We start from the raw sequence: 25,307 nt of genomic DNA on the forward strand, positions 1-25,307 counted from the left end.
ACTGACACATGAATTCAAGTTCTGCATAACTGAATTCTTTATTGTTATCACCTGCAAGTTTAAAACAGTGGTTACAAAGATGCAGACAGTTCATCTTAAATCTAGTGCCTCAGATGCAAAAAGTTACTTAAGTCTACTTTACAAATTAATGTAAAGAGTCTATTCAACAACATACAAGATGTCACCAAGGTTTCTTTGTAGGTCTGAAAACACCAGTAAAATCATTGTGTTATAATAAATAAGAAACTGTCATTTTCGAAAAAAAAAAACAGAGTAAAAAATGTGTCAAACTTGCATTTTTTTAGTTTTATTTCATGCACTCACTATTGAAGAAAATTGCAGAATAATCTACCCCTGATCTAACATCAACTTCTTCCCCGGTTTTTCAAGAAGTGCAAGGTTTTATAAAAGTGGACTTTAAGTCTATTCACAAAAATTTGGTTTATCAAATGACCAACTGCCCAGGCTAGTCAAGTTGAGCAATAGCTTACCTGAAGGGCAAACAATTGATTAAAATTTTTCATCATATCCTCAAAAAGCTGATGTGTTGTGCAGTAGCCCTTTGTCAGAGTAAATTCAGCTGAGAAAGATCTCCTAACACATATTTTTTGGGGGGAGATCTAAAAGCACATACAGATGTATAGTTCTTTCGCACAGGATCTCCAGCTTAATATATAACAAAGTCCTCAGAGACTGTTAGCTGAAATGGTCTTACCGCTAGCCTGTCCATAAATAAGATTGAGGCTTCTCTTCTCACTTATGCCATAGGTCAGGTTGTCTTATACGTTCTTCCATGTCTTCATTTTTTGCATGTTTCTTGAGCATGTCCATTACCTGGTTGTCATACTCTTTAGGAGTAGGTTTCTTTTCTGTCATCCAGTAATATATCTCCCAGTCATTGCTTGGCATATTGATCACCTGGTCATATTGATCCAACAAGGTATCACTTAAACTGTCCAAGTGCTTATCAGCAAATGTACTGTAAATTAAAGTGATTTGATTGGTGAGACACTTGTGAGAGAATGCAACAAGCCATTACAAGAGGGAAATAGAGGCACTAATATTTACCAAGTAACTTATATAGTTTCCTCCTTATTTCTCAAAATATTCACATTGAACCTTGCATGCCGGAATGTAACGTACATTTCACAATGCTAATCAGAATACACACACCTCCACACTTTGGCACTCGTCACAGACAGTTATAGTGATAATGTTGACAATTGGCTGTATTTATTTTACCTCATTTATAAATTACCCATTTAAATGCACTGCAGGCACGTTTTTTCTCTGAAAAGTTATGTTACTAAAACCATTAGAAAATTTTCTGCTGTGTGCATAGCCTGATGTACACACTCAAGGGGTTGGAGGAATTCTCGACTACTCCCAACACACAGGAAAAAATAACGGATTCCCATTTTTGGATATTTTTGGGTATTTAAAGAATACCCATAAAAATCCCAAATTTGGCAAAGTGAGACAAGTCCCAACCAGGGAATTCCCAACCAAGTTCCCAGATTGGGACTCGTTTCACTCTTCCAAATTTGGGATTTTTGTGGGTAGTCTTTAAATATCCAAAAATGGGAATCCGTTATTTTTTCCTGTGACACCCTCTTGAGCTGGTATCAGACTGTGCAAATGCAGCAAACGTTTTCATCTATTGTTTAACAGTCTCTGATTGCTTATTTAACAAGGAGGGTCACTGAACAGAATCCCACAGAACTAATGCTTCTCCAAGTAAATCTTGGAGTGTTTCAACATGCACTACAGAGCTAAAGAGAGCCATTTATACCAGCTGACATTGTGAATGTCAGCTGGTATAATTTATTACGGACACTGAGGGGGACATAGAAAGTGTCCGTATTACCGGGGTGTCCATATCAAGCGCGTTGAATTTAGAAAAAATGTAAGGGATTTCTTTCCCCAAAATATAAAATACTGAGGTGTCCGTATTACTAAAGCGGGTTTACTGTACTGTACTGGTATTTTAAGACTTGATGTTATGTAATCAAATCAGAATTAAATCATTTTATACCTACCTCAACAGCAACCCATTTTCCAGCATTCCACGCTTCCTAGAGTTCCAGAAAGAAAGTTCAACAGTTTCAGTGACGTCTGATGACTCTCACATATTATAACAAATCACAATAGTAAAGCGTACCCGTCTTACCTACTCTGATAAAGGAGCCTTGCTCGTTTGAGCTTAGGTGGTTCATTTTGAGGCGTCTTGTATTCAGGTATAGGTGGTTCACTACTCATCACATCTATGATTTTATCAGAGAGGAGACGTATATTGAGCTTTTGCGATAAAGGCTGCCGAGAACGGTCAAAGATAACACGAAAATTTCGTGTGAGAAGTCTCGCATTGGCCGCCATGCTGTTTTCGCAGTTGTGAACTGGTCAGCAGAAGTCCTTGCAGGCTCGTATACCCCTCCATGTATGTATAATTTCGTTATCGCATAAAGGGTAGCCCGTATACAAGCGTCCCCCCTCCCACAGAAAAATCGGTAGAAGAGAGAGTCTCTTCTCTTCTTCTGGGGACGTCTGTACACAGACTACAAAAAGAGAAGAGTAGTTTCAGGGGCGGATCTAGGGGGAGGGTGCAGGGGGTGCGCACCCCCCCCCCCCCTGAGATTACCTGCGGTTTTCTAATACAACTGGTATTCTACCCCCCCCCCCCCCCCAAAAAAAAAAAAAAAAAAAAAGTGATTTATTGGTGTTGAAGTAGAGCAAGATACGAGTGCACCCCCTCCTAAAAAAAATCCTGGATCCGCCCCTGAGTTTTGTTTACCCAAGAAGCACATAGGAGTTCATATGAACTCCTTTAAACGTGTCCGTGCGTTCCAGATCGAATTGGAATTTGGAAGTGTTGGTTTTCGAGGAGAGGGGAAAACCGGACTACCTGGAGAAAAGCCTCTCGGAGCAAGGGAGAGAACAAACAACAAACTCAACAGACATATGGCGTCGACGCCGGGAGTTGAACCCAGTCCACATTGGTGGGAGGAGAGTGCTATCACCACTGCTCCACCATTGCTCTCACCACTGCGCCACCTTGCTCCCCAAAGTATGATTTTTAGAGTATTTTTAATATTATGAGACAGCGTTTTTATTAGTTGTTTATAGTTTTTTAGTAGACCGTGTATTTTATTTAGGATATCTCTCCAAATATTGTTAAGTCTTTATCATTGTAATGACAAAAGCCTTTTTTTTCTTTGATTGACTGCTTCCCAGGGCACGGCTGGTATATGGAAATATAAGTTACCGAGACATGTCAAATTAATCGTGGAATTTTAAAATATTTTATTCGATGTTTTCTTCTCGCCCCGTGCAGTCTCTATCCAAAATGAGGACCATACAGTTCACAACTATACAATTCGGCGCCGTACGTTCACACGTATCAGGGTGTTTTTTTACAAAGGAATTTTTTTCCTCCTTTTTTCGAAAAAATACGCGTCCGCACATAGCGTATTCGAATCGTTTTCACGTTTTTTTCTTGCGCGAAAGGACTGGCACAAGTTTTAAGACCAACATCTTTTCTATCAATTTTCTAGCCAGGAAGGACTACAAAAGGGGCTTTTGTTACCTTTCTTTGATTAGGCGACCCGTAAAAAATCCCCACCACCTTTGATGCCGTAATGTTATGCGCAGTATACAGGAGTATAGGCCAGGTGATGTGCAGCGAAATGCAAGGATCAGTCTAAGTGCTAAATAAACGTTACATTACCTTACCTACGGTAAATTGTCGTCCTTTTGCCTGAGAAAGGGTATTTTGAGCGACTTTGAAGGGTTTTGAGTTCATTGTTTAATGTCTATACTGTTCCTGTTACATAATATTTACAGTTTGCTTCATCTGTAGGAGTATATTGCTAAATATTATTAGCATACTGCTACAGATCAAGCAAACGGTAAATATAGTACATTTACCATAAAATTACATCCGTTACACAAACATAAACTTACCCTGGAATAGCTGTTAATAGTGACGGCTGTGCAATAGCAATTTAAAAGTTGCAGGTTTCCCACTAGCTAGAAAGTGTGAGATTTTACATTGGTTGCCCTCTTGTGCGGACGGAAAGGTGTACGGACGGACGGACGGACGGTGAGGTGGGCTACCAATTTTCTTAGTTATGGGGCTTTGCTATTATGCCTCTAGCGCGCGATTCTAAGAAAAATAACTTGTTTGTTTCCTCGGTACACCTTATAGAGTCTAGTAGGATCCAAAGTGTACAGAAATAATCAATAATGAGAAATGCATTTTACTGTTTTTTTTTTTTTAAGATGCGTTTCTGAATTTTGGCCCTTTTTACCACTCTGGTAAATTGCTGAAAGTTAATTGGTGTCAGGGGCCGATTTTAATTGGTTCCCTTACTCGTTCCCAGTCGCTATTTATGTGTTTTTGGGGTGTGGAAAAGATTGGGGATTAGGTTGAGGCATTTTTCCTTCGTACCTTCCCATGAGACCTCACGCGCCTCAACCTAACCCCTAATCTTCTCTCACCCCCAAAACACATATTTAATAGCGACTAGGTACGAGTCTGATTGGTTCCTGCTGGTGTAGACTGTGAAACATATTGCAAGTTGTAACGCGCTAGCGCAACTCACTCGAGAGTTCTAGTTCTCTTGCGTATCACGGACTCGCTCGCTATGAAAAGCTTGCTCGCAGGCTTGTGCGATTAACAATTATTGTACACGAAACACTTTAAAAAGTGACTAAACAATACTGATCCAGAAACTCGATCCTACAAAAAAGCTTACCAAACCCCAAATGCTCTGTTACTGACCATTAGTATCGCAGCTCTCATTCTCGTCCTCAGATGGTCTTTCTTGGTCACGTGGTCTTCGTTACAAATTGACCCGAGTGCTCTGGGGACGAGAATGCGCAGCTCTAGGAGAGCCTTTGCGCGCGCAAAAGAAACTGGTTAATTGTCTATGACATCACTAAAAAACTCACTTTTGGAAAAAGTAAAACGAAACTGAAACTTAACGAAGAGATTTTAAAGAGTCAGTGATTTTTGCCTAAAAGGGATTCTTTTGGTTCATTTAAAAGATTTTGTCGACTATGGATGGCACAGATGTATGTGTGTAGCTACGAGCAGCTAGGAGCAATTGTAAAACAACAAAATGCTGCCATAGCCCAGCAAGCTGCAGTGATTAATAACCTGCGATCAGAGCGACAGTGGCTGGAAGAGGATAATCAGATCCAGAGAGAGGAGTTGGAAAAATCTCAAAAGACCCTCAAGGATCTCGAAACATCGAGAAAGTTAAAAGATAATAAATTGAAAAAAGAGTTGCAGCGGCTAAAGGAATCGCATGGAGACATCAAGTGGAGGCATAAGAACACCGTTAAGGTCGAGTAATACGGGCAACATTTTCGCACAACTTGCAACGCAACAATGTTGCGCGACAAGTTGTGCGAAAATGTTGCCCGTATTACTTGACCTTTAAGGAATTAAAGATGTGAAAGGAAAAAATCTCAAGCTGAAGGCTCACTGCACTTCATTTTTAAAGGAGCTTGATCAGAGAGCCCAGGAGCATCAGCAGACACAAAAAGAACTTGACCGAGCAAAACAGGAACTCGATTTCAGGCTACAGCTTGGGGGAATGTATGTATCAACACCTTGTAGATTATTATTGGGGGTACTTTGAACTGCTAAAGTACTTCCAGCGGCCCGGGCCATCGTCTGGAGGAGCGACCATCACAGAGCTTGACACTAATGAAGTATTAAACAACAATGGAGGGATACACGATTGCAGTGCTACCTCACTGTTATTGCATAACACAAGGAGTCCTGTTGTCATCAAAACCATCTGGGTGGGCCAAAACGAACAAAAAAATATCTGTTTTCAATCAGAATCGGATACGTGGAAGGGACCTGACTTAAAAACGGAGCTCCACGCGCGCGCCCTTATCTAAGAAAATCCACCCATCCGAGAAATTTTAGTAATCACATGACCGTACGCCCGAAAGACCGTCCGTCCAGACCACAGGAAAATCAATGTAGAATAACTAAATTAACAGGTATAACACCACAGGTAACTCGAGGTGTTTTTGGCGGGAAATGGCATGGTTGCCGGGACTCTTAGAGAGAAAAAAGAACAACAAAGTCGAGTCTTTTTCAACGTATTTTTCTATGTTTACACTCACGTGGATAACAGACAAAGAGCTACAGCGTGTGATTAAAAAAAAGGAGACGAATTTTGTTGGGAAAAAAAAACATGAAAATTTCATAGCGGCGGTAAGAATGTGGGAAATGCTCGCGGTCAGCAAGGAGAGGCCAGCAGGGTGAAAATGAGCGGTAGTGAAAAAAATACAAGCGACCAGGAACACAAGCAACAAAAGTTTGGTGAGTACATACGGCAATTCCTCCTCTAGTCGTGCAAAACGGCATTGCAGTCGTCCAAAACAAAGGCAAAGAAATGTACAAAAAAGGGGGCTGCACGTGTAATTGATTTTGCTGCCGTCCTCGTTGCCGTCGCCGTTCAGCATTGCACGATTTTATTTTGTTTTTTGTTTATAATTAAGTATCTAGTTAACGAGAGCTTCGCTTTTGGCCCTGGTTAAATCTATATATTGAGTCATAACTAACAACGAGTTAAATTTGGATCAAAATAAATAGCAAAAATGAGTGTGAAAATCACGTGACTAAGAAAATGAAGAACCAGACAATAACCCCTACAAATTTCACGAGACCTACTCTTTAATTCACCCAAGATGATGTGAGGTTTAGTTTCCCCTATGTTTTGTAAATGACTTACTAAGCTAACATTGAATCATGAAGATAACATTGAAACTGGTACAAGTTGTTTAACATTTAATACTGTAGGTTTCACCTTATAATTCCTTATAATTCTAGTTCCCAGTAACTTCCCATACAGATGTTCTTTTGGGTCGTCTCTCTGATTAAACTCGTCTCCATAGTTCACCAGTCTCCTTCGCAACCGTTCTTTGAAGAGGAGACTTGGGTGATGACACAAGAAAATGACTGCATCGGAGACTAATAGACTAATAGTTAACTGAATCGTACGAAGTGCTCCACTTTGGTAACATAGTCTGCAACTTCAATAATTTAATCCAAAGGTAAACATTCGAACGCACTTTCCTTATTATTGCTAGCTTTTAAAAATTTGTCAACACTACCCCACCCTTTACACAAAGTACTTCAGTACCTCCTGAGATTCACTTTTAATATTCGTGCCTTCAATCTTTAGTAAATATTTCCAGCAAAGTGGAATTGTACAACTTACACCGTTATGAAAAAAGTATAAATAAAAATAGACTGAAAAAAAATAAACAACGACCTCACAAAACTTGGCTTTCAAGTCAAGATGTAAGAGGACAGAAAATAATATGAAATTCTCCTTACTGGTCTCACTAATAACTACATTTTTGTTACTACCAGTGGTATTTTAGACTGAACAGGTTATCCATACATCAGCTGAAGGCAAAGTTGGCATTTAGAAGCTGTTTCAACTTTTTTCATGACTTGTATGCATTAATTCTGGGTGAGAACTGCGACTTTTGATAAAAATCTTTGGTCAATTCTCCCTGAGATGCACAACACTGACAGAGAGTTGTTCACCTTGTTCAGAAAGTATCAACTCAACATTCCCAATTTAGAGAAGTGTCCATTACAAGATAGCTGGCTGCCTTTTTTGAGTTTGATCGTCTCTGCCTTTTTTAAGCTCGGTCATCTCAGAGAATTCCCAAGCAGGCACATTCTAGTGGCTACAGTATTTATCAAGTCAAATTAGTGGCTACTATAGAGATTTGAGAATAATGAAATAATAGAATACTTCAGGTGTTCAATACAACTATGGTGGAGTTAACTCTTCCACTCCTAACAGTGGGTTAAGTGAAAGTTCACAAAAAAGCTACTTTCCTTTTAATTAGTAAAATCCACAGAAATAACAAAGATTTTCCAGGGACAGGGCTGTCACTAAGGTTTCAAGTTCTGGGGTATATGCTCTTATTTTTTTACTAGGCAAAGGAATTTACTAACAGTTATGAAGTCTTTAGGTTCTGTTTTCCTTTTCTTTGCTACGAAAGTAGCCAAGAGTCATGCTCTGCCCTGAATGACAGCCCTACAAAAAAGGTTTCATTTAAATAGTAACATGATAGGACTCTGTCCACACATGCAAAAGTTATCTTGACAAACCATCTCACAACTCACTCATGCAGTGGTTGTGAAAGGGTCAATAAAAAATAATGATCTATGATGGATGATAAAATTTGTTGATTATTGTCTTGATTTGAGACTGTCCACTAACCTGAAAGAAAAATGAAACAAAACAAAAAATTAAAAGGCAAAATTTTAAATAAGCAGCGATAGTTAATTATATGACTTCTAGCAGACCCCTTGAGCCTGATTCTCACATAACTGTGACAAAGTAAAAGCAATAATATTAAAAAAAAAAAAACTATCAAAGGTAGAGGGCAAGGAAGAAAAATCGGTACAAAATAAGCAATAATTCCTAAGTTTTGACTCCAATAAACTAAAAAATTCCTCACTCCTTAAAATGTCTTCAATTAAGGTGGTACAAGCTTTCGAGTCTGCAGTGGATGAAATCCTAAAGTGTGACCATTCAAATGATTTAGCTTCTGAGCAATACTTTCCTGTGGTATTGCTTATTATGCTGCACAAGGTTGTTCTAACTATTGAGTCTGTGGATGAAATCCTCAAGTGTGACCATTCAAATGAAAGCTACTGAGCAGTACTTTCCTGTGGTACTGTTTATTATGCTGTACAAGGTGGTTCTAACTATTGCGTCTGTGGATGAAATCCTAAAGTTTGACCATTCAAATGAAAGCTACTGAGCAGTACTTTCCTGTGGTACTGTTTATTATGCTGTACAAGGTGGTTCTAACTATTGCGTCTGTGGATGAAATCCTAAAGTTTGACCATTCAAATGAAAGCTACTGAGCAGTACTTTCTTGTGGTACTGTTTATTATACTGCACAAGGTGGTTCATTGCGTCTGTGGATGAAATCCTAAAGTGTGACCATTCAAATGAAAGCTACTGAGCTGTACTTTCCTGTGGTACAGTTTATTATGTTATACAAGATGGTTCTAACTATTGTATCTGTGGATGAAATCCTAAAGTGTGACCATTCAAATGAAATCTATTGACCAGTACTTTCAGAAGGTACTATTCATTTTTCAGCAACTTCCCACAAAAAATGGAATTTTTGTTAAATCCTGACCCTGGCCACTTCTGGAAGTGAAAAGTTTAACTAGATTAGATGTACCTAAGGAAAGAAGCTCATTACAAACATTTTCACTTTTAAACTAAATAAGGCAACATGTTATTGAAAACCAACCTATTTGCTGTATATTCACATCTTCCCAAGCCTACAAAGGAATTTAAAACTCACCATTCCATTGCTTCATCAAGACCTTCTCCCTTGGTTGCAGAGGTTTTAAATATGGACCATGTTCGGCTCTTCAGCGCAGAAAGACCAAGTGCATTAGATACTTCAGAAGCTGACATGGCACCTTCCATATCCTTCGTGATAAGAAAAAAAAATCTCACTAATGAAATCCTCAAACTTTCTCCGACCTGCACACTAGCCTTAACATTCTCCATTTTGACCAGAGTTTAAAATCACTAGCTCTTACCTGTTTATTGGCAAAAACCACTAGAATTGCTTTTTTAAGTTCATCTTCCTGTGAAAGACAAATGATGAAAATATGATCAATGTACCAACAATTTTTACATCTAACTTTACAAAGTTAGGTGACGATTAATCTGATCAGTGACTTTAAGTGTACTATTTTACTGTCTAGTTGAACAAGCAACTTTAGGTAGTGTGGTCTGAAAATTTAGTCTCAGTGGATTCTTGTGGGGTTGCAAACAAAGACAGACTTCTTTGAGAAGCATGGTGGAACTTTAGGTTTTTAGGCATTATCAATACAACATTTATCATAAATGTTGAATCAACAGTACATTTTTGCTGTTAATCAGTCCTAGAGTGCATGTGGTTCGTAAAGGTTATTCACGAAATTCCATCAAATTGTTTGATATTTGTCTTTGTGGCAAATTCCAGTTGGCAGTAACGATATACTCATGGTGACTACCTTCAGTTTTTGTGGCAGAAAGAGGCAGGGAGGAGGGTGTAGAAAACAGCAGTTTGTCTTTCTGACAAAAGGTTTTGGAGGCAGCCATTTTTCAGGGGTATAAACTCAAACTTAAGACCTAATCTGCAGGGCTTCTGATATTTCGCGCGGTCGCGGACCCGCGAAATTCAGGTATTTCCGCGAAATCCCGCAAAATTACCCCAAAAACGCGAAATACCGCGAAATCCGCCACAAATATTTCCAAATACTTGTCGGCAAAACATATTTAATACTTATCTTGGCCATTAGACCTGTTTTATTCACCCTAAACATCCAAATTTATCTTGAAACTTCGTCAATGCAACGAATAAACAACGTCCCAAAACTACCAGGCGTTCTTAGATTAATGTTGCGAAAAACTGGGCACTAACCATAATGTTAATAGCTTTAGCATTCGCTCAATTCTCGAGCAAACTGTTGTTGAAAGAGCAAATGATTATCCCTGTTAAAAAAACAACGTTAAACAACGCTGGTCATATCGATGCAGAATTGATCGATTTTAGCGAAATTTGCCAAAAAAAAATTCCAGCAAAATCGGCTGTTTTTTACTGATTGTTTCTTGGCGAAGTTTCCCCCCGAAATTTCCCGTGAAATCGGCCGATTTTTCTAAGAATTTAACCCAAAATCCTTCGAAATTTGACTTTTTTCCGATAAAATCCCGCGAAATCCCGCGAAATCGGCCGATTTTTTCGCGAATTTTGACTTTTTTCCCGCGAAATCGTCCGATTTTTCCGCGAATTTGCCCCTGAAAATCCCGCGAAATTTTGCTTTTTTTTCCGCGAAATATCAGAAGCCCTGAATCTGAAACCCCAACAGGAAAATTAATGGCTGTGTGTATCTCCTGGAAGAAAAAGAACCTTTAACACTGAGATGGCTCATACCTCTAACATAGCAATTAATTCTTGTTTTGAAATGCCTATTCTGTCCTTGTCCACACTGTCAACCACATATATTATAGCATCTGTATTGGAATAGTAACATCTCCAGTAAGGTCTGCAAAGATAAAAATACAATGAAACTCAGAAAAATCTGGTTGTCCTAGACTTTTGTTTAAACCCATACTTTCAAATCCTATTATGTTAACATTCAAATAAATTAAACCTTTTTGACAAATTTTGTATGGTGTTATTTATTTTAGTAGCTATATACTATATATGTAGATCTAACTTTTGATTCTTTTGCCCAAATCCTATGATGTTACCATTCAAATGAAACCTTTTTGACAGAACGTTTGCATGGTGCTATCTATTTTCAAGGATTTTACAAAACAACCTGGGATTTTTCAATCAATCAATCAATAGACTTTATTTTAAGAGGAGAGCATGTGACAGTAGTGAAACTGATGTATAAATAACTAAATAGATAAAAAGAATAAAGTAAACAGCTAATGTATTTCATCTACCTTCAAAATGTTCAAAACAACAATTCTATAATAAAAAGACACTTGCCTTATGCTTGTTTGACCTGAAAAAAAGAAATTAAACATTAAAATAAAAAAAATCAGTCAGCACATAAAATGACTTCAAAAAAATTTTGTATTTTAATGGAAAATTAACCACTGTTCATCAAAATGAACAAAACTTTCTTACCTCCTAGATCCCAAACTGTACAGTTCACATGAAACAAAGGACAAAATATACATGTAAGCTTTTTGTAAGGTCAGTGTTTTCTATAAAGGAAAACAATATCATTTGCAGTGCATCAAAGATACAAATGGTTATGGGAAGAGTTTGAACTTGTTGTGCATGATGCTGGCAAATGTACCCTCACTGGTGCACAGAGGTTGATTTTCTTCTTACTACAGTATGTAGTACACACATTATTATGCGTGGGGACTATAAATAGATGGTGGTTTTGGTATAGCTTTTAGGGGTAAAATTAGTAGATACAAATTAGGGCATTAAAATCTAAAAGTGCCTCTGCTGGAGTTGTCCCATTGCCTTCAAGAGTAAAGAGCTGAAAATTTCAGAAACTATTAGCCTGCAAAGTAGGCATATTTTGTAGTGTAAACATTGATGTTATTTTTAGGACAAATGCTCTCCCGCCATCTTGGACGGTGAAACTGACAGAGAGTTGGGGCAAGTAAAAAATAATAATTTCAAGGAAGAAGTTGGCAGCTGTGATAAACGTACCTCTGAGCTTTTGTTACTTAACTTAATTGTATATACCTTAAAAAAAATTATCAATGCCAGCTAATATAATACTGTCTCAAAATTGACACCCCTGGGTGGTAAATATAACATTTGTCCATGCCAATGAAATAAGATTATGGAGTGTTGATGAAAATTTCCAGTGGATATGGACATCATTCTTAGAGGTGAGCGGCTCCTTCAGACATGTATTTTCCTCTCTAGTGCTGTTTTACCTGGCCTGTTAGTCAACCATAACTTGTAACAGAGGAACACCAGCACCCTAGTTGATTGATCATGTGCTTGGAATGTTTTTCTCACTGCCCCTGAGACTTACATGTAACCTACAGCCTCTCTATGGGTATGTATGGATGTTATTTTCATTGGGCATATTTTTATCAAGAATTGTTTTGCACTGGCTGCATGGTAACACTCCTAGCGAGCTTGAGCAACTATGACAATGACAACGCAAGCAATTAAATAAAAAAGCCATAGGTTTAATCAGCAAAACAAAAAAAATCTGAATGTGCACACACTATTTTGGTGGATTTCTCTGCCACTGTATGACTATTATGTCAAACATGATCGGAATGGCAATGCAATGGTCACTTTAATTTGTATGATAGTTGCTTCGTCAATAGCAAACATTGCTACTTTGAATTTGTTTTTAACCTTGACTCACTTGCAGCTGTAGGTTCGGACATCAACTTTACATCAAAATTACATTTTTTTTTTGTCATGTTCCCTCTTGTGTTTAACTTAAGTTTATAACCTGTGTTTGGCTTTTAAAATTTCTCTATATAGAGGATATTACACGGTGGCGTGAAGATATGAATTTTATTTTCGAGTGGCAAAACAATATTTTATGAACAAGCGCAGCGAGTGAGTAAAATATTCTTTTTGCCACAAGAAAATAAAATTCATATCTTCAAGTTGCCGCGTAATGTTCTTTTTGTTATATAGACAAAAAGACATCGATAAAATAATAGAGAGAAATGACAGAAATTAGGTCAACGATAAACTCACGTGTGAGATTATGGAAAATAAACCACTCGGGTCCTGGATGTAGTTTTCATGAATTTTACGAGTGGTATATTTTCCAGTAAAACACTTGTGTCTATATAATAAATAAAGTTAAAGCATTTCCCCTTACCTTGAAATTTAAGATTCTTGTAGGTAACTGTCTCAACATTAAATCCTATTGCTGCAAAACGAAGAAAATAACACAATTAAGTCACACCAAAAATAGTACAAAATACATTGAAATCTGAAACGTTTACTAAATTTTTGCACCAAAACACATTGATCTTTATAACTTAACACGAGTCTTTAATTGAACTTGCTTGTCAGTTACCGATAATCGACGCTAAAATTTGTTAGTTTTCATAATTTTCCTAGCACCTTTGTAGAAAACAAATTACATTTAATCTATTGCAAAACTAGAAATTTTGAATAAAGGTTGAAAAACCCAACTTAAAATTGATATTCTTGAATAATACTGTTATATTTTATTCTTACTTGGTATCGTTGTAACTACTTCACCCACTTGCAATCTGAAAGGCACAAAAATGATTTGAGTTTATAGATTGAACTTCAATCCACAAAACACAAGAATTAGGCGATGCAACTCACCGGTATAGAATTGTAGTTTTTCCTGCTCCGTCAAGCCCTAAGATAAGGATTCGCAACTCTTTCTGACCAAACAGCGAAGAAAATAAACTAGAAAAGAAGCTCCCTGCGTAGATAACATAACAATCGCCTGAGAAATAAGTTAAAATTCTAGGATATTAGCACGCAGAAAACAGAAAACATACCCATTTTGAACTCTGCTCACACGGGTGATTGCGTGGCTCATTGTGACGAAACATATGTCATGTAATTTGTATTGGAAAATACCAAGGGAGTAAGGAAAGTGTTTAGCTTGTTTTGAATCGTTACAGATACATTTAAGTAATAATAAACATAAAAGAAGAAAAATATTAAGGAAATAAACTCTCTTAATTTTATTTTCGGAAATTTTGTTTATTTAACTTGGTCATTGGCCCCATAAGAGACGTCATAAAAGGCTGACAGATATACATGTCCCCTCCCTGGAATGGAGATAATTGACCGAGGACAGTTTATGACCTTTATTACAACCTATGAAAAGTCCGCAGATCAAGTATATCCAGAAGTGCGGAGACAAGACAAAGTGCGGCTTTCAAAATGGCGGCGGGAAGGTGTAATTTAATTTTCTTCATTGCTTTGCGTTTTGTGGACGTTAGCTGAAACATTGCTAGTATCTATGAAATGGAGGGAGGACAAGATAACGAAGAAAAGCCAAGCCAGGAGGAGTGGCCTTTGGAAAAGGCTGAGGTTGGTACTAAAGAGATTCTTGTTACTTTTTTTTCTAAAGGTCGGTGGGATCTGTTCCCTAGATGGCTGCAAAGAAAAGGAGTTTGTAATATGATTTAAGGTTTTTGCATTTTTTTTGCATGACTTAGTGATCATGACTTTAGGACAAGGGTCTTTGGTTGAGTTAATCGTTTCAGAGAGTACAGAGTTTAATTTATATATGTTGTAGTTATTTTTTTATCTCAAGTAATTTTTGTTTTTCTTTTGTTTTCGCGTATGGTAAATTATGCTAATGAAGTTGTAACAAAAGAAAAATAAAAGACTTTCCTGAGATAAAAAATTAACTATAAAACATATGTACATTCTAGTGGAGAGTTTGATTACAGTAAAATGACTGAAAATAACAGTCCCTTGTCCATCTGGGAGGGCATCATCATAAGATCCTTTTCAGAGCTCTATATTAATTGTGCAATATAAGCTTAAGTCATTGAAATAATAGTGAGGTCATGCAGTATTCTCCAGAAGTTCCGGAGACCAGGGAAAGTTGCCTCCTAGTTAACACAGAGGTGTTGGCCACTCACAGAAAATAATTTTAAGTAGGACAATAAAGCCGTTGTGTTTCATTCTATTTTTGTTCTGAAGGGGGTGGGCCGCTCAGGGTTACTCCAGCTTTCAAGTAATGGGGATGATGAAATGAGGGCAAAAGTCAAAATCTAAAAAAAATCCCTCGGGCTTCCAACAGAACCCAAAAAAATCCCTGGACCAAAAATTAAGCCCCAAAAAATCCCATGCCAAATTTCCAGATGCAATGTAATGCCCTCAAATTTTCCTATCATCCCCAACCCTACACACAGTTCTGGCACATGAAAGACGCACTTTTCAATCTCATCAGTTGCCGGCTATCTTATGTTTTTCTCCTTCATTGTGTATCAATAGTTTCTGTCTTGTACTTTGCAAAAAAAATGAAAGCCAACAAGAAGGGGAAATTAAAATTTTACATTTTTGAGGATGACCTGTGATGGTGCATCCAATAACTTGGTAGTAATGCCAGCAGTTGATACTTGTGTTTTGATAAGATTGTTTTTATGCACTTATGCATTAAATTTTAGGTTGCAGTACAGCAACTCTATGAATTTAGAGATCATTACTTTGAACACAATTCCACTGACAAAGCTTTGTTAAAAAATCAAGAAACTGAGGAAAAGTTAAAGGAGACTCTAAATATTCTGGATTATGTCCAAGGTAAGGGGAACATTGATTTTTTTATCTACAGCATCAAATCTTAGTAACCTCATTACCAGATTCCCCCTCTTCTTTCTCTTGCTCCTTATGGACGGGTAGGAGAGAACCCTAGGGGTGAGGTTGCAAATCGTTATCTTAGGTGATTTTCACAAACTGGATGGGAGTCAATTATGTCAGTGAATTCAAATTCCTTGTGTTCATGTCGCCATGAAAATTGTAAAGAGGTAGAAAATTAAAAAAGGTATGTTGATGGCGTGTGAGAAGTGGAAGAAAATCTGAATTTCAAGGTCAGTAAAAATTGTTGAGAGCTCAGAGAAACGTTTGGGAATTACAACCAAACCAGGTAAAGTATGCCCCATGAATTCTATTAATGAATGTATCAATTGAAAATTGAATTCATTAGTCTACCAAACCATGTCTGTTAACATAATATAAATCTACATTCATACATGCATAAAAAAGTAGTGACTGATTTTATACTACAACTTGTCTGTATTTCATCAAATTGAGAAATCTTTCACACTTTGAATGTATAAAACTCCTGAAAAAGTTCAAAAAGAAAGCTGAGCTGACAGAAATTTTAACTGCCTCGTGCATGAATTTACTGCTTATTACATATCCAAAAATAATGAAATGAACCTGATATAAGCAACTGACAGATTCAATTTTCAAATAATGAATTCATCAATAGAATCAATAGGGGTATTCATTTCCTAACATGACTGTAATGAGTGGCATGCTGAATAAATGCTAATCTCCAAACTTAAATAAAATAAAAAAGGGTAAAGTAAATATAGTATATATTTAGTACATTTTAAAATTAATATGACTTGTAGAAAGTTTTAAGTAAACATATTCAAAGGCTTCATTTAGTTTGCATGGCAGCAGCTAAATCATATGACAAATCATTTCAGCCTGTAGTGAAGAAACAGCAAAGTGTTTGTTTTTGAGAGGAAAAGCTCTGAATGTAATGCCTCACTATGATCCTATGGCTCAAGATGCTCTTTCTAAAGCTGTCAAGATGAATCCTAAACTGGTTGAGGCCTGGAACTGTCTTGGAGAGTGTTACTGGAAGAATGGACAAGTAGAAGCAGCAAGAAACTGTTTTGTTGGAGCACTGAACCATGTAAGTTTATCCTTCAACAAAGATTTGACTTTACTGAAGAAACATACTAACCAAAATCACTGAACTGTTAACACCTGGAAAAAAAAAGGAAAAAAGCAATCATTTCGTATTTTAATTTTCAAAAAGCTTGTGTGACCATCGGTGATTCAAGTGGCTCGCGCTTGAAAAGATAATGAATGCTCATGAGGAAATATCATGCATAGGAAATCAAAATTATTGGAAAAGATGCTTGGTCACTAATTATTTATGATAAGTTTGAAACGGTGTAGGCAGAGTTGTTTCAAAAGAACGCTATCCTTGCAGTTTCAGAGTATTTAAACAACAAATCATCTTTTTTTGGCATTTCTAAAATGAGGTAAAGTCAAAAGACCAAACTGGTTGCTTGATGTGGTCCTCAAGCTATTCGAAATTGCAAAAGCAAACAATCATTTTTTTTCGAGGTCCTACTAGGTTAGTGATTTTGGTAGTACACAATGCACATTTATTAGGGCTAGAATTTGAGTTACTGGACCTTTTATAATCATTTGATCACACTTGGTTTCCACTTGTACAGATTAACCCTTTGAGAGTGAATCAGTTAATTATTTACCTGTAAAACATTAGTTTCACTTGAATCTACTGTATGAAAGTTATGAATGTGAATGCTTTTTTGTTTGATATAATTTACATTATAATGAACTCAGTAATCTTACTCTTTGAAAGGAACATCTATCTCTTCCTTCAGGAAAAGAATAAAGTGTCTTTAAGGAATTTATCAATGGTCTTGCGGCAGATCGGGAAAGGTAATAAATTATCTTAATTTCCAGATGTAAATTATTTTGAAACCCATACTGCATAATGACAAAGATTTTATTGAATTTTTGTAGTTTGATCCTGTAATTTCTTGCAAATATGTGTGTATGTGTTTATTCATTTTTCAGATCAAAGTGAAAAAGTTGAGAATATTAAAGTAAGCGTTGAGAAAGCAAAGGAAGCTGTACAGTGTGATGTTAAAGATGGAATGTCTTGGTGTAGGTCACTTTAATTTTTCTCATCTATGTGTTGATATCAGAATGCTTTATTAATAACATTATCAACCTGTGATAAATCTAGCAAAACATTTTTGCCCTCCTCCCCCCTTTTTTGTCCAAAGCAAGGCCCCCAAAAAACGGAAAAACCATCCATTCATATCCTGGGACTGCTGAGGAACTCATTTCTATTGGCAGATGTTTTGACGAAACTATCTTTGAAATAATTATTTTGACAGCCTTTGGCATACTAGGCAGGTAACATTTTCAATCTGCTTATTAAGAAAATATTCTTTACCCCATCAATCTTGATTGTATTAAAGGAGCTGTCATGGATGTCTAGTTCATTGTGTTTTTAGTGCCAGCTATGCATCTTTTGTCATTATAAAACTTGACAAATTATCTGAGAATAACAAAATTACAGCTTTTTGTCAAAAAATTCTCTTCCTAGCATTATATCAATCAATTTACAAATAACAAAAGTGAACTCTGAAAACTGTTAGGCTAATACAAGTTTTCAAAATCCCAACTGCAGTCCATTTCAATCATCTTCAAGTTTCAGGGATGTCACTAAGATTTCAAGTTGCTGGGTAAACACAAAAAGTAGACGGGGAATAAAACAACCAGGGATATTTTTTGGTTCTATTTTTCTTCTATTTTTCTATGAAGTTAAAGTAGCCGCAGCTGTAGCTGGGGAAAATCACCGACCCCCACCTCTTAATGACAGCCCTAAGTTTGTCCATCCATACTTCCTTTTGTATTAATGCTTTGTCTCTATGTCTAACTTTTTGAGCTGTTATTTCAATGTTTCACTCAATTTGGTGGCTGTTACCTCTGTTACCTCTACAGCTTCTTTAAGTCCAGTTGGACTCATAAGTACAGCATTACAAAATGAAGTTCATTTGACCTCTTCCAATTTTTAAGGTTCTAATACTTCCAAGTTTTAAAACAATCTATCATAAACATTTCACCTTTCCATCTTATTATTACCTTTATAGATGTGCTTGGCAATGCATACTTGTCATTCTTCTTTTGTGGATCACAGTCCCCCCAACTCATCAAACAGTGTATGACGGCCTATTCACAAGCTGTAAGTATACCATCATTGAGAAGAATTTAGAATAACTGACATAAAGTGCAGTTTTTGTGTAATTGGGCTCACTGGCCATGTTATTAAGGGGTGCCTGGAGGAAGGTCCAAGGTGACTTCTGATCATGATATACTATGAGATTTTCCTTCTAACTTGCCTTGTACATGCTTTTATAAAATAACTAAGATAGTACGTGCGTCCTGATTGGTTAAAAACCTATGGTTTATTGTGCCAGTAAACTCATAGAAAACTGAAACATACTTTAAAGTTATTTTATAAAAGCATTAGACCACACTTTCTATCGGTTTACCAGCGTGATAACCCACTTGAGATGTTGGGAGAACACTCAAAATGCTTGTAAATCACTCGCCTTCGGCTCATGATTTACAAGCTTTTCTCGTGTTCTCCCGACATCCCGCGTGGGTTATCGGTAAACCCAGAGAAAGTGTGGTCTATTGCTTAAGTAAATCAAAGGGAGAATTTGACATTAAAGATCAATCAATGACAATAATAATAATTTATTACATGATAAGTGAAGAATGATGGTAATGTGGTAATATTTCAATAAAATTCAATTAAAGCTATTACATGTATAATGTACAATGTATTTTCTTTGAATTGGAGTCTTTTGATGTGTTTGGTTTCATTTTCATGAAAGTTCAAGGATCCTGTGGCAAGAAATAACCCAGATCTTTACTTCAACAGAGCAATGGTAAGATTCCCCATTCACTGGGGGATGGTTAAATTGGTTAAATCATTGAATTATTCAGATATTTACATCTAATAATTAGATTTATGTCTAATACTTAAATTAAATTTCCTTCTCAATGTCCAGCAGGCATGGGAATATGGTAGAAAATATTAGATAATTATTTTTTTATGAATCTTTTGTACTGTAATGTTGATGAATGATGTACTCCTAAATCAGTTTCACTATGAAACTACAATCAGTGCCAAAATTAGTTGAGACACTTAACCTTAAAGGGCCTATGAGGTTTTGCTGACTTGTGCAAAGAAAGTAGTGTCCGATAGCTGGGGTCTAGTTGATTTTGCTATCAGGCTAGTGAATTCTGTTCTTAACTAGCACTACGGGGAGGTGAAGTTTTTAGTGGAATTCAAGAAAAAAGAACTGCAAAATCAATCTGCTCATCAAAACGTTTTTGGGGCTAGTTGAAATTATCTTTGGGCTAGTAAATGCTAGCTTCAGCTTGCCCAAATGGCAAGCTGTAAAAATGACTTTCTTTGCACCATGCATCAACGGAGATAATGAAGCTTTTCTTCTCATGTCCCCTCTGCGCAATGTTGTGCCGTAGGACGTGCTACCTGCAATAAACAGACCCCCTAACTTTGAATAGAGGGGAGGGGAGATGGGTGCCGATTGTTTTGTTCTCAGAATTACCACTATTTGAGTATGGTATTGTGTGACCATCCATGCTGCCGGGGTTTATGTCCTCCATAATTTTCTACCAGTTGGCCATTGCATTTTAATGGAATATTATCATCAAACATTTATCTGGAAAATTATTTCAAAAGTAATTTTCTTCGCATTTTTACAGTTTGCAGTGTGGAGAATATGAAAGTAATTAAATGCAAGGGTCCATTTTGGAGACTGGAACAAGCATAGATACCCTTTGTTATTGATTTATAGGCATACAAGTTTCAGGAGGAATACAAGTTAGCAGTTTGTGACTTCAAGCAAGCTGAAGCACTTGACCCAGCCTGGACTGAACCTAATGATGAAAAGAATAAACTTCTTAACATTCTCACAAAGACACTTGACTTATTGGAGGGAAAGGTGATATGATCTGATCACTCAGTAGAACAATGGAACTGTTTGTGTTTATTGTAGAAATTATTTGGCATGCCCGATTTAAATGTCCTCTGTTAAAACCTGATCACTACCATTCATCAGCTAATCGCCTGAGAAAAGAGCCAAAATTTTGAGAAATTTCGTGATACTACCCAGATCTCAATAGTTTCTATGTCATCAAGAGTATGGAATTTCTGTGTGCATTTCTCAGACTTCATTTTGTTGAGGAACCAGCAGTGGTCATGAAATGTTGGCAGTTTTTTCAGACTATTCATCAGCAAGTTAATTTAATTATTTTGTTCTACATTGTCTCTTATGCTCAGTTGTTTAAAATTATGGGTCCTAAAATACAGCCAGAACTATGGATCAACACCTTGTGATCAGCCAAATGACTATGGCCAGTTTTAGAGAGTTCATTGTAAAAACTTTGCACATTATCCCTCTCTCATCTCTTTGATATGTGAAATTAGTTGTTTCCCTTTGATGTCCTTAATTAGCCTGGATTATTGATTTATCTTAAGTTAAGATGCTGTAAATCTCATGTACCAGTATTGAGATAGAAACAGTCATCTATCAAGAATAAAAGTTAGGATTACAGTCAACTATTTGGGAATGTCTTTTTTTAAATGAGGAATGTCTTGCATTTATGTGTCAAAATTCCACGTTAGTCCTGAATAGTGAGTGGAATGTGCTGAGTATTTTGACTCAGGAGCCAATAGGAGGTCATCATAAGTCTTGCCCTTTTTTAAAAAAAATGGTTGAGAGGTATTCATTTGCATGATTATTGTGTTTTGTTCTAATTTAAGGGTAAATTAAAAGCAAAGAGGCTCCATTCCATGGTGCAGTCCCTAAGCCCCTCTGATTTAGGTCCATATGGTGGCGGTACCTACACCAGCCCATCCGGTCAGGCTGTTCAGCTTGATCTTGTTCCTGTTTCCAAACTGGTTCCTGGTGTAAACCCTAACAAAGTGACAGTGGGAAAAGTTGTTGGTTTTGTGCCAATGGAAGATCCTGTACCATAGTAAGATTTTCAGAATAGTTTATAATTTATTGTGAACCCAGGAGTTTATACTTTATAAGTAAGTGGAATATGGTGGTCCAGTTGAGTGTAGTCCTGAATAGGACTGTTGCTGTCAGTGACTGACAGTTAGACAACCTGTGTGATAGTCATCTTCAGAGTCAAAGTGAGTTGTATCACGTCAGTTGATGGTACATTATTGGTCGTCTGTCACTTAAGTAGTGATGTTGTTGGCTGTAAAAAAAAAAAAACAAAAAACAAAAAAAAACAACAACAACAAAAAAAAATAGCCTTTATTTAAAGAGGGTAGCACTTAATAGCCAAAGGCTAATAAACTTTTGGCCCTCATATATTTTACGTCTCCTAATGGAGACGGGACCGCCATTTTACGTGGTCATCCGAGCCACGCGAAGGTCCAGCCGCCTGCAGGGCAAAGGAAGTACCTTCATTTCTCAGTTATTTTTAAGACCCTGAGTATTGGTCCGGCCCCGGGAATCGAACCTGCGACCTCCCGCTCTGCAGCCAAGTGCTCTACCGACTGAGCTAATCCTGCCGCGGTCTGTTAAGACTAGAAATATGATTGGTGCATTTCAGTGTCTCTTTTGTTGCAATTTGATAGTTGGTTATTGTTAGGTCAATTTGTCGGTTGTCTTGTTGTTCCGTCATTGTCAGTTTTGCTTGAATTTTTCACTAGTAGTTTGTACGGTGCCGATGACTGTTGAGTGCAATTCTGTTATCTGAGCCTTGGTCACATGTTTTTGTCATTAGATAATTTAAAATTCAAGGATTTGTGACTGATGTGAGTTATGTGCCATACCTCTCACAACACACCAGTTTAAATAAAATTATGGCCCATCTAAAGTAATTTTCTAATACGTATACGTACATCTATTTGTACTCAATATGTATATATCCATTTTTTTCTTTTTTTTTTTTTTTTCACCATCTTACATTTTTTAATCTAGTTTTTAGTCTTTACAGAGTTTTCTTTTGAGGACCTAACTGTAAAACACTTCTTGTGACGTTGGCGTTCCTCATTAAGATTGCTTTACTAAAATGTAGTTAAATAATCATACATCAAATAACAGTTGTCTGTCTGGCTAAAATAGATGTTATGCATTTCAGCATCTTTGCCATGGTGGACAGTGAGAATCATTGTGTACCAGTCACTATTTATAACATGGCCTTAGGGAGTGGTTTTGCTGTTGGTGACTCTGTGGCAATTCCTGAGCCCTTCTGTCAGGAGACTGATTTCACTGAAAATGAACAGGTATTTGCCAGTTAAATTTGTATAATAAATTATTGTAATACTTCAAGTCTCTATGAAGCTAGCTAAGATCTGATCTAGCAGTCTGTCTTCATCGTAAAATATTATTAATGTACATACTGTAGGCTTTACACTTAGTTAAGAATATTTACATGTATTCATTACAAGCTCTCTTAGCTTTTTTTTGTGGTGAGCGAGGTATTTTCATGTAAATTTTCATTCCAAAACAGAGGTTTCAAACATTGACTTCTACTTTAAATCTGCACAAACATCTTAACTTTTATGTACTGCAATTAAAATTCAGGCAGCAACAACAAATGGTTTGGTTTCGCTCTGCTCTCCAGGTGCAGTTGATCAAGAGGGATTTGCTTGCAGGCAGTACCACTTTATATAGTGGGCTGATTTGTTAACACTGCACTTTCGTCAACTTAGTGAGTTATGTTATCTTTTCTCTTGCAGACATTCAAGTTTATGTCCATCCGTGTTGACAATCCAGTTGTTTTGGTTGTAAACAAGAAAAAACTTGGTCCGAACAGACTTGCTCCATCAACTCTTTTGGTTACTACAAAGAGTGAGTGAAGTCCAGGTGTAGTTGTGGGTGGAGAGATCAGACAGGCTCACTGATTTGCTGGTTTTTTTTTTTTAAGACTGTTGGATAAGCTTATCAATTGGTGTGACGCATAAATGGGAAAGATGTTTATTTATGGAAGGAAGGATTTGGCACCACTGGGTAGTTTGAAGCTTTCTGCACCTTCTGCACAAGTGGCCGTGAGTTTGATTGCCAGGTGTAACCTCAAAACCTTGTTTTTGATTTGTTCCTTTTCCTGGAGCCTTAACCCATTCGCCCCTGAACCGCCCGTAACCGCCCGTGCGGATCCAGGTCCTTTCTACCCTTTGTGACGTCATCAGTTTTAACGGTCAAGGACAACTTTCTTCGGTAACTTGTGCAGAGTGAAGAGATCTTTCAAACCATACCAGAATGACCACAATTCAGTCAAGGACACCGGAGAAAGAAGCAAAAAACCACGTGACAAGGACCTGAAAATCTCCATGAAAATCTTGTTCCATTACCCACCTACCTTTCCTTTCACCTAATCCTAAGATCCTAAAAGCTTTCCTAAAAACTCTTCCCACCAAAATGAAGCCTACTAAATGCCCAGCAAGAGAAAAAAAAAATGAGGCAAGAAAAGCGAAAAAAGAAGGGAGGAGAGAAAGCGAAAAGTAAAAGTCAAGACTGCTGTGTCACTTTTAAACCCAAAAACTATGTCGAAATTTTGCTTTCTGCGCATGCCCGAACTTCGCAAGCTGATATTTTGCATCTGGATCAGAAGGCCGCCAAGTGTACGACCTGTAGACCGGTTTGTGGTAAGTTTTAGCTCTTTATAGCACGACAGTGACCAGAAAACCACTCGACTAGCTTCAAAACGCGTTTTTCGGCAAAATCTCCAGGAGCGAATGGGTTAAGTAGCTTTAAATACCCTTAAAACAGAGCACTGATGGAGAGAGGATGGAGAGGGGATGTGTACTCAGGCAGCCTCAGGTTTGTTAGTCAGATGATCACCATTTCAGGCCTATCCTGTGGTAGAATAAGGGCCCTTTACCTTTTACCTATACCTTCATGGAAGTTCAAAGTATCATGATTATAATATTATTGCTGGTGTGTGGGAGTGACTACAACTCAGTGACTGCTGATCAAGGAAAAGACATTGAACCCTGTGGTGTCTGCTCATGGAAGAGTTCTCTGCTTCTTGATACTGTCACACAGTAAAATAGCGTTTGTGTGGAGTTGACCTTTGAAAAGAAGTAATGTCTTCAACTGGCAGGTTTAAATCCAGTGTGTTTTTGTGGCTGGGACCATGAGCATGGATATCTGATGACAGGTTAAAAATGTGGCGTTATTGTGTACCTCTGGTATCATTTTTTGGATATCTGCTATCTGGAAGAGGTTACAAAAGTAGAGTGTTTGAGAGTGGCTGAATCAATGACTGTGTGTTTGCCTTGAAATACTCTCTGCTTCTGAAGATTCACTGGGTGTCTGCTGTATTTAATAAGGGAGATGTCTGGTTATGGGAGGTTATGCACTGTTTGAATATGGCAGGGATCATGACTGTCTGTTAATGAGTGGTTAGAATTGGAGCATTTGTGTGTGTGGCTAGGACTGTAACTAATT

At 37.2% G+C, this 25,307-nt stretch overlaps 3 protein-coding genes across 3 annotated transcripts; 1 reads left to right on the plus strand and 2 right to left on the minus strand.

Annotated features, from left to right (window-relative positions):
- Positions 1 to 13: 13 nt before the first annotated feature.
- Positions 14 to 2,402, minus strand: LOC140940518 (succinate dehydrogenase assembly factor 2, mitochondrial-like). The gene is made up of 3 exons (XM_073389503.1): positions 2,171 to 2,402; positions 2,040 to 2,075; positions 14 to 979 (listed from the first exon to the last, which is right to left on the minus strand). The coding sequence occupies exons 1-3, from the start codon at positions 2,374 to 2,376 to the stop codon at positions 754 to 756; spliced, it is 468 nt and encodes a 155-aa protein (XP_073245604.1). The 5' UTR covers positions 2,377 to 2,402; the 3' UTR covers positions 14 to 753.
- A 4,277-nt stretch (positions 2,403 to 6,679) lies between these two features.
- On the minus strand, positions 6,680 to 14,137 carry LOC140940881 (ADP-ribosylation factor-like protein 1). Its single transcript, XM_073389847.1, has 10 exons — positions 14,058 to 14,137; positions 13,876 to 13,978; positions 13,762 to 13,796; positions 13,397 to 13,447; positions 11,704 to 11,718; positions 11,563 to 11,578; positions 10,996 to 11,107; positions 9,617 to 9,664; positions 9,373 to 9,503; positions 6,680 to 8,267 (listed from the first exon to the last, which is right to left on the minus strand). Exons 1-10 carry the CDS (start codon positions 14,059 to 14,061, stop codon positions 8,237 to 8,239), a joined length of 546 nt encoding a protein of 181 aa, XP_073245948.1. The 5' UTR covers positions 14,062 to 14,137; the 3' UTR covers positions 6,680 to 8,236.
- A 301-nt stretch (positions 14,138 to 14,438) lies between these two features.
- LOC140940882 (tetratricopeptide repeat protein 5-like) lies at positions 14,439 to 23,967 on the plus strand. The gene is made up of 11 exons (XM_073389848.1): positions 14,439 to 14,598; positions 15,687 to 15,819; positions 16,734 to 16,945; positions 17,670 to 17,727; positions 17,866 to 17,955; positions 18,951 to 19,042; positions 19,701 to 19,754; positions 20,691 to 20,837; positions 21,659 to 21,873; positions 22,996 to 23,140; positions 23,597 to 23,967. Exons 1-11 carry the CDS (start codon positions 14,533 to 14,535, stop codon positions 23,714 to 23,716), a joined length of 1,332 nt encoding a protein of 443 aa, XP_073245949.1. The 5' UTR covers positions 14,439 to 14,532; the 3' UTR covers positions 23,717 to 23,967.
- The last annotated feature ends 1,340 nt before the right edge of the window (positions 23,968 to 25,307 follow it).

The sequence above is a fragment of the Porites lutea genome, chromosome 6 (assembly GCF_958299795.1).
Source record: "Porites lutea chromosome 6, jaPorLute2.1, whole genome shotgun sequence".
Classification (NCBI taxonomy): Eukaryota; Metazoa; Cnidaria; class Anthozoa; order Scleractinia; family Poritidae; genus Porites; species Porites lutea.